A 9596-nucleotide genomic window follows, 5' to 3' on the forward strand; every position below is an offset into this window, starting at 1 on the left:
CGTAAATGTTTGAAAATGATTAACAGTTGCAAATAAACATTCATTAGAAATTTAGAAAAGTAATCAAAAAGTAATGTTACATTACTTTAATAAAGTCATTGAAAAAGTTACACTACTATTACATTTTAAATAGGGTAACTTGTAATCTGTAACCTATTACATTTCCAAAGTAACCTTCCCAACACTGGTCTTATCCAAAACAGTTAGAGACAAAAGTTTTTGTAGGGTATAAGGAAGTATTGCGTCAAAAGGGTTGGGTTTAGTGCAATAGCAAACGTCATATGCTTCCCACATGTTTAGGCATCTATTTTGTCAGATATTACTTAATTTCTTCTAGTTGTTAAGTTGCCATGAGCTCAATTATAGATATGCGCTGCCCTCTAGAGGAACCCGGAAGAGTTTCATTACAAGGAAGAGTAGCTCAAAAACAAACGCCCTCGAGGTTTCTTTTACTAAAAGAAAGCAGTCTTTTGGTTCAATAATGCTCAATTTTGAAAAGCCAAAACAGCATGCATTGTTCCTAATCAAATAATGCATAATTTTAATGAATAGTATTATTACTCACATTATTTATTAACATTCATGGGTCATTTTACAAAAGAAGTAGCATACTACAACCTGTAGAGTTTTCAAAACAAAACGACAATCCAACTATTCTCATTAATTAGTAGAACCAAGTAAATATAAATCAAAATACTCCCAAATAAGCATTTTTTTTTTATACCAGTAGCAGTGCAAACATCATGCATTGTTACTGTTGCAGAGGTGAGCATGACTGTGTTTTGGTCCTGGAGAGCGTCCAGCAGCTGCAACATCAGATTCAGAGATATCCTTTCTGCAATTCACCCTTTTAATGCAGATGTGAATCATTCATATATATATGATCTTTTATGCTAGCCATGTCGTGACAGCTATATAATGAGATTGTTATGCTACAGGGATTAAAAAAATAAATTAAATGTACTACAGTTTATAATAGCGTGTAAAAACCTTGGCATGCCTGGCTGGGACAAGGTTAGGGGGTCACAACATACAGACAGGACAGCTAGCAGATCATGACAAGCTAGCTCATACTGAACGCCTGCTAAGAACAGAGGATCTGAACTCCATTACACACTCGTCTCTCAGAACAGTTTCCCCCGGGTCGATTTTAGGGTGTGCGAGGAGAATAATTCTGTGCTGTACAGCATGAGAGTTTCTTTAAAGTAGATTTGTGAGGAGTTCGGCTTTCACAAGTTCACATCTAGCTCAGTCCTGTGCTCACTTCTGAAGTTCCTGAGGCGTGCTGAACGTTTCGTACACGTTGGCGGCAAACTCTTTCACCTGGTCTATCAATAAGAGATCCTAAAAACAAGAAAGCGAGCAAACATTGGTGTGTGGGCAGATTTTATACCACATGCAAGTCAAAATGAGTCGATGCATATGAAGGTTCTCACCTGGGCAAAGTGACTGGGTATTTCGCTGCATATTGAATGTATCTGTCCGTTGATGATGGGAATGATTTTGGCTAGTGGGAGGCTTACATGTGATAATCTGGAAGAGAAGCATGTGAAAAACAGCAATGATTATCTTTCCATCACCAATACTGTTCACAAACCTGAAATATACTGGCCTTGGGAAGGTGATAAAATGGCTTAATGTGGCTTAATTGGCCAAATACTTTTTGGGGTGATAATAATAAATAAATAAATAAATGCATGTACACTGACTGGTCAGGTGTGCTGGAGGGGTTGGAGTCTCCCTGCGGGGGTCGGAAAAACTCTGACATGTTGTCTAGGAATCGGATAAAGCCTCGGCTCAAGCAAGTACGGAGTACAGTAGTGAAGTCTGGACTGAAAAAAAAAAAAGTTTAGATGTAATTAGTACCCAGCTATCTACGTAGTGATCTCTCCAAAACGATTGATTTCAACCAAATTAGTCTCATTCTATTATTTTTTTCATTTTATACTAAATGCTCTTTGAATCCAGAATTGTGTTTTTCATACAATAACTCGCATAATAATGGATTTCCTTTAAAAAGGAAATAAATGTGTAAAAGGGATAGTTCACCCAAAAATGAAAATTCTGTCTGTGGTAACCTATCCCTTTAAGGTGTTCAGTACAAACATTTTTACTTTTTTTTTTCAAATTTTATAACCTATAGGATTATAGGTGCTTTGATTTCCCTCACCTTTCAAGCATATCTCTGGTTTCATTTAGCAGCTTTATTGTGGTGACATCATTCTCTGTGAGACCACAAGCCTAAAAAAAAATAAAAAAAATAAATATATATATATAGTAAATTTAATTAGTACATAGAAACCAAAAAATTCAAAAGTAAATTGTGATGTAATATAAATATAATGTATTTTTTTTAATAAAATGTATAGTTAACAAGTAATAAAATTATAGAAATATATAAAAATTATAGTACTATAATTATAGTAAAAATTAGTAATACAATTCTATTCTTATAAAAGTCTTATCAAACTTTATAAAATGTTATTGTATATTATTTAGTGGAAAATGTGATATTTTTTTTCAGGATTCTTTAATGAATAGAAAGTTATTAACCGCATTTATTTAATTACAGATTATAGATAAAAATCTTTTGTAACATTTAAAATGTCTTTACTGTCATTTTTGATCAATTTAATGTGTCCTTGCTAAATAAAATAAAATGCTGGTATCATGAATCAAAATATTATGAATAAGTATATGTGTATACATATAATTGTAGTTTTAAATAAAAACAAATCTCAAATAAATTAATAAATTATATATCTAATTCATAACTAAACAACTAAATAAATGATAAATATCTACCTGTGAGGCTAGTGTGTTCTCTTCATCAGGCATCATGTACCAAGAAAGACTTTTGTGTTTAGAGGAAGCACAGCCCTCCTCCACTAACTGTCTGATCTGAGTTAACTGTTGCTCCAACTCTTGTAGAGACAAACTCTGCTTCAGAGACACCCTGAGGAGACATGGACAGCAGTTAGCTTTCCTGCTAAATATACAGGAAGACCGACACAACACATGAGATGAGATGAGTAGATTCAAATTCATTCATCATCTAGTCAATCACTCAACGTACGGTCCAAGAACTTCCAGGACAGCCTTCTTCACCACAGTTATCAGTTCAATGAGCCCTGAAAAGACAAAATGAAGATCAGTATGAACTCTGGTGGATGTGACCTCATAAACATAGGATTCAACTCAGATTAGATGCTCTTATACAGATCTGACACTGTCCTCACCTTCTCCAAGTAAGTGTTGGATACTTGACAGATATTGTTGTTGGACATCAGGAGGGGCCAAGGGGGCCTAAAGTAGCAGTATAATAGAAGTGAAGTAGAATTTACATACTGTAACATGGTAAAATCAGGTTGCTCTGCCTTTAGAACACCAAGCCCTGACATACCGTTCCATTCTTTGTCACAGAGTTGTCCAGGTACAAGTAGCCACCAATTATGTTGAGCTGAACTCTGAGTAACACCACCAGCATGCAAGTGCTGTAAACTGCCACAATGCTGCGGGTAAAACCTGGAGAGTAGAAATCATTGTTTGAGAACAGGAATAGATTTTTGCATTTTTACTTCTGTAATGTGACATATTGTGAAACAGGACATTCAACTAAAAATTTCAGGGCGTGAATCAGTTTGATTGTGAAAAGTGGGTGTTCCATTATCCACCAGTATTGAGCCAAAACAATGCCTTAATAACTATTTGGTCATTGCTCAACATTTTCCAATAACCCACATGACATCAGCAGAAAAGAAACATTTATAAAAAAAAGTTTGGGGTTGGTAAGATTTTTTTTCATGTTTTTTGAAAGAATACAGTATTAAGAGTAATATTAGTGAAATATTATTGCAATTTTAAAAAACTGTTTTCTATATTTAAATATTTTAAAATATAATTTATTGTTGTGATGGAAAAGCTGTATTTTTTAGCAGCCATTCTTCCAGTCTTCAGCCTCACATGATCCTTCAGAAATCATTCTAATATGCTGATTTGGTGCTCAAGAATAATTTCTTATTATCAATGCTGAAAACATTTATGCTGCTTAATATGTTTGTGGAAACTTTGTTTATTTTTTTCAGGATTCTTTGATAAATGGAAAGTTCAAAAGAACAGCATTTATTTGAAATATAAATATTTTGTAATAATGTTATACTGTAAAAAAAGTGTAATGTAACAACGTAAGAGCTTTTACTGTCTGCCTTTACAACCTTGCTGAATAATATTAATTCTTGTATAAAAAAAAAATACTGACCCCAAACTTTTGAAATGTAGTTTTTTTTTTTTTTTAATTGCCATTGCTCTTCCTTATATTTGAACACACCAAAGAATATAAAAGGCAAAGGGAAATTGTGCAGATTGTTACAGATTTCAAACAATTTATTCTTAAGAACAGATTGAAAGTACACAATAGCACTAGGAATCTGCATTAAGAAAGTAAACAGGGTCAATTTCATGTTGACTTTAAAGCAATAAATATGTAATCCTACAACAAAGAAACTTATTCAACTCACTAATAATCTTTAGATCCTCCCAGATTTCAAGTTTATTAGCTGGCCTGTGTAGGAAGACATGATCACTTGCGTCAGTTCTGGTCTTTTATTTTGTAATGCAGATAATCATCTATAATTTACATGAATGACTCACTTAGTTTTCAGCAAAGCAGTGATGCTCTCTGAGTTCAGGTGATGTATGATTGCCTCTCGGAGAGTGGGGAGCATTGATAACACTACAAAAAAGACACAAGTACATATACTGGGCAGAACAAATATCACTTTTTCATAACATTTATTAACTGATCATGTCATTCTGTTTTACCAGTCATGTTACATGTCCTCTGGTTGCTTTCAAAATGAAACTGTCTCCGAGCTTGAGTGATGTATTCGGCTGCCTCTCGCTCCTGCATCTCCTGAATTTTTCTTTGTGCATATTTACCAAGTAGATAGACACCTGGGCATGAAGTTTCAGAATACATTACAATATAATGTACATGTTAAGAAACTGACATGCAATATGCCAGATATATTATTCAGTGATATAAAAACTGCATTCTGGCTAAAAATACCAGGGTAAAGTCCATATCAACTTTCTTTGACTGTGCCAATAGAAAAACTAGGTGACAGGTGAACTGAGATTGATTAGTTGGATGTGGAAATAAGATCTAATGCTTGGCAACACTGTAACAACATGCTAAACTATATACATGCATATTATAACTACATGTATTAATATTCAGCTATTAAAACAAGAAATAATTAATGCACAGTCACACGTAGCTAACATCTCTGAACTATATAAGCATGCAGGTGGTCTATTTGCCCACGTTACCTCCAACAAAAACCCCAGCGAAGATGAATTTCCTCTTATGGCGTTTGATGAAATTCCATGTAGAACTCAACATTTTAAAAACAGACTTCACACCGCAAAAAAACGAAAAAACTAGACGCAAAAGCGTGTTTAGACGTAACTCACTAGCTAGCACAATGCTACATGGCAATAACTTCTCGTGTTAGCAGCACACAGGCGAACTACAGATAACAGATTGCGTCGATCGATCGATTATGCGGTCGACCCGCCGCCCTGAACGGTCCATCCATTATCACGGTCCTCCGTAAACGCGTGTGCATATCACAGAAAAAGAAAAGGCAGAAATATTAGTCAAGACCTTTCAAAAGGCACATAGTAAAGAAAATCTTGATGAGGTGCATAAGCAAAACGTTACTATTTCCTGATTTGTGCTGCTTTATTTGTATGGTTGTAGATTCGTTGAGGATACTGATGGAGATGCAAGCTGACAGCGTTGAACCAGAGAAAAGTGATTTTCTGCAGCCGTTAGATAGTGAGATACAAACATGGATATCAAAGGCGTTTGACATGGTAAAACTTTTCTGATGTTTACTGTTTGTTCAAAGTATTTACCGAAGTAACTGGCATTTCCCCTCAAATACCTTAGTTACTAACGTTACTGCATTATTTTGAAACGAGTATTTATATTGATTAATATCTAATTTCTTGTGAAGATTTTCCACAGTTTTTGTAATAATAACTAGTTTCTATGATATTTTGGTTGTCATGGTAAATGTGTATTGTGTGTGTGCCTGCCTATATGGTAAATGTATTTTTGGTTGTTTTGAGAAAATTATAAACATATTAATTACTTTAAAGGCACTTGAGGCCCTTGAGAATGGTGAGGTTCCAGTTGGCTGTCTGATGGTTTACAACAATGAGATTATTGGAAAAGGAAGAAATGAGGTGAATGAAACAAAAAATGTAAGTAACTTCAAGATGTGCCTAATTATGATAATTAAATTAATCATAATTTATAATGATTGTTTTATATGGTTATTGGAATGATGTGTAAGCCAAGGATAATCCTTATATTAATGCAACTGACGATAATCCTAGGTTCCAGTATATATATTCAAATGATAATTGATCAGTTACTTAACAATCATGTTTTTCAAATCTGTTAAGTTATTCAGAAATGCATAGAAGATGTGGTTCACAGACCGTGATGGGAATACACCTCTTCTATGATGGACATTCAGTTTCTGAATTTAAATGAATATGATATTTGTGTGAGTCTGAATGTGTAAATGGTGTAACTGTTTAGAGATTGTCAAAAATAAGTCTCATTCCAAGGATTATTTTCTTGCAAATGATTCATGATCAAATCATTATTAAGATGTGTACACTCAAGGTGAGAGAAAAATGTGCTTAAATGTTAAACTTCTAGGAGCTTAGTACTGGTGATGCATTATGTACTTATTTCTAATTAGATGAAACAACCTCACGTCTGTGCCTGCTTTGCCCAAGGCTACTCGGCATGCGGAAATGGTGGCACTGGATCAAGTGCTTGATTGGTGCCGTTTCAGAGAGAAGGACCCAAAGGAGGTGTGTGAACAGACTGTACTTTATGTGACAGTGGAGCCATGTATCATGTGTGCAGCTGCTCTGCGCCTGCTTCGTATCCTTGATGCCAAAATGTGGTCGACTATTAGTTTAGAAAAGTTTACACATACAGTACCGTTAATGGTTTTGAAAGAAGCCTCTTATGTCCACAAAGGCTGAATTTATTTGATCAAATATACAGTAAAACAGTAATATTGGGAAATATTATTACAATTTACAATCACTTTTTTTTTTTTTTTGATCGTAAAATTTTCAGTATATTTAATTTTTATCATTTCAAATTGAATTTTACCATTGGATTTCACAATTTAGGGTTAGGGTTGATTTTTAGCAGCCATTACTGCAGTCTTTAGTTTCACATGATCCTCTTAGAAATCCTTTTAATATGCTGATTTGGTGGTCAAGAAACATTTATTATTATTATCAGTGTTAACGTGCTGCCTAATATTTTTGTGGAAAATATTGTTTGAAAAGAATAAAAAGTTAAAAACAGCATTTATTCTAAACAGAAATATTTTCTTACATTTATATAGTCTTTACTGTCGCTTTTGAGCAATTTGATACATCCTTGATGAATAAAAGTATTAATATTTTCTTAATACTTGACATCAAACATTTGAACAGTAGTGTAGATCTTTGTGTCACTCACAGCTCTTCCTAGTCAAGTTTTTCTTGCGACTAGTACAGTTTTAATGCATTATTGCATTTACCCCAGGTTTCTATTGTCTAGTAGTATTAAAATAATGTCAGCGCTAAAAGGACACCTTCACATTTAGAAAGACATACCTCTTGTTGTATATGGGTGCAAAAATGAGCGGTTTGGAGGCTGTGGATCTGTCCTGGACGTCTCATCGGATCATATACCACACACTGGAACTTCATTTAAGGTAAAAGAATTTCCCTCCAATTCCTATCCAGTAAATTTAAATTCCAGATCATCCAAGAGGAAGCCAGTTCCTTACATTTTGAACCGTTCTGTGTGGCTAGAATATTTTTCTTGTAGAAACGTCCACATTCCCTAAATTGTAGACTCCAGACCACATTGCATATTTTTGCTGTAGCACATGCTTACTTGCTTATTACAGTGCATCGCCGGCTATAAAGCAGAAGAGGCTGTTGAAATGCTCAAGACATTTTATAAACAGGAAAACCCAAATGGTAAGGGAAATCTGTTTAATGTATGCATATTAATGTTTTCATTGCCCTGTTTCTGAAACTGATGTTTTTTTCTCCCACGTTTTTTAGCTCCCAAACCTAAAGTGAGGAAAGATTTGATCAGTCCACCAGATGGCGCTGTAGTCATTCAGGTAAAACGAGGACCGCAAGATGAGGAGAGCGAAACAATTGCTCCTTTGAGCTGAAATGGAAAATATTTAGACATTGAGACTTTTACAAGACCTTGTTAGTGCCTGGATCTCAGTGACTTTTGATTTTGCCATCTTTTTGAGGTCATTGATTTGATCTACTATTTGAGGAAGCACATTGGCTCATTATCTGGACCACATAGCTGGTAAACCTCCAGGCCTCCTCCTCTCTGTGGCTGGACACTGAGAGTTGTCTGTTAACAGTGTGTAGAAGCAATAGACTGGGCCTTTTCTGCATTAAAGCACAGGTTCTTCTCCAGCTCTTGCTCTCTTTGTGTCCTTATACAACCCAGAGAACTGGTTCTGAACTCTCAATGATCTCAGTCTTGGGCTCACTAGCAGATGCAGGACAGACCCAGGTGGAGTTTCCACTTACTTCATAGCCAGAAACTTTAAAGGGATAGTTAAAAATTAATTTCTGTCAGTACTTTCTCACACTACTTTTTTTTTCTTCAATGGAGCACAAAAAGTGAATTTTATGAAGAGGTTTATAAAGAATATATACCCATTTTTAAATAGAATTAAAGTAATTGAAGATGGAGGCTGTCAAGCTTTATAATAGCAAAAAATAAAAGGCCATAAAAGTATCATAAAACAGTATAAAAGTAGTCTTGATGCTTTGTGTATACTTTCGTTTTGAGTTTCCTGGAAGATGGAAAGTCACACAGGTTTGGTACAACATGAGGGTAAAGAAATAATCACAATCATTTTTAGGTGAAGTTTTCAAAGTCGTTTCCTTAGGTTTGCCTGTTTGTTTATTTATTTATTTTTTGCAATATCTCACGCATACTAACTTGGAAAAAATAAAATAATTTTTGTTGCCTCCATATAAGTGTTAATTTAGTATTATTTGTGCTGTTGTAGTTATTATTGATATTTTGAATCAGAATTACATTATATTTTCATTTTAACTCTAGTTTCATTTTCAGTAATTTTATGTGCTTTTGTAGTTTTTCTTCGTTTTTTTTTTTTAATATTACCATTTAGTTGTTTTAAAAAAAAAAATTCCAGTCAGCAATTTGAACTTATTTTGGTTGGTGGCCAAGGCAGCATTTCTCATTTTGATTTAGTTTAGTCTTAACATCTAATATTTATAATTTATTTATTTTAGTGCTGTCAACGATTAATCACATACAAAATAAGTTTTGGTTTACATAATATATGTGTATAATATGTTATATTATAATATATGTGTATAATATATAATGTAAAATTTACATAATATACTGTGTATATTTTTTATGTATATAAAAATACACACACATACAGTATATATTTAGAAAATATTTATATATATATATATATATATTTATATTC

The 9596-nt window shown here is 33.8% G+C and overlaps 2 protein-coding genes across 3 annotated transcripts; one reads left to right on the top strand and one right to left on the bottom strand.

Moving 5' to 3' along the window:
* Positions 1-557: 557 nt before the first annotated feature.
* Positions 558-5601, bottom strand: LOC107689441 (peroxisomal biogenesis factor 3-like). 2 transcript variants are annotated; one of them, XM_016487417.1, is made up of 12 exons: positions 5332-5601; positions 4822-4953; positions 4651-4732; positions 4518-4561; positions 3404-3525; positions 3240-3306; positions 3077-3131; positions 2806-2956; positions 2171-2241; positions 1704-1832; positions 1437-1533; positions 558-1344 (listed from the first exon to the last, which is right to left on the bottom strand). In XM_016487417.1, exons 1-12 carry the CDS (start codon positions 5402-5404, stop codon positions 1261-1263), a joined length of 1107 nt encoding a protein of 368 aa, XP_016342903.1. In that variant the 5' UTR covers positions 5405-5601; the 3' UTR covers positions 558-1260. The 2 variants fall into 2 exon arrangements, with proteins under 2 accessions (XP_016342903.1, XP_016342904.1); XM_016487418.1 differs by having other exon boundaries at positions 1710-1832; positions 5332-5597.
* Positions 5602-5635: 34 nt separating this feature from the next.
* On the top strand, positions 5636-9072 carry adat2 (adenosine deaminase tRNA specific 2). The gene is made up of 6 exons (XM_016487420.1): positions 5636-5880; positions 6169-6273; positions 6820-6970; positions 7696-7802; positions 8001-8073; positions 8161-9072. The coding sequence occupies exons 1-6, from the start codon at positions 5701-5703 to the stop codon at positions 8274-8276; spliced, it is 732 nt and encodes a 243-aa protein (XP_016342906.1). The 5' UTR covers positions 5636-5700; the 3' UTR covers positions 8277-9072.
* Positions 9073-9596: the final 524 nt, after the last annotated feature.

Source organism: Sinocyclocheilus anshuiensis, unplaced genomic scaffold (genome assembly GCF_001515605.1).
Source record: "Sinocyclocheilus anshuiensis isolate Anshui unplaced genomic scaffold, SAMN03320099.WGS_v1.1 scaffold1480, whole genome shotgun sequence".
In the NCBI taxonomy this organism is placed as follows: domain Eukaryota; kingdom Metazoa; phylum Chordata; class Actinopteri; order Cypriniformes; family Cyprinidae; genus Sinocyclocheilus; species Sinocyclocheilus anshuiensis.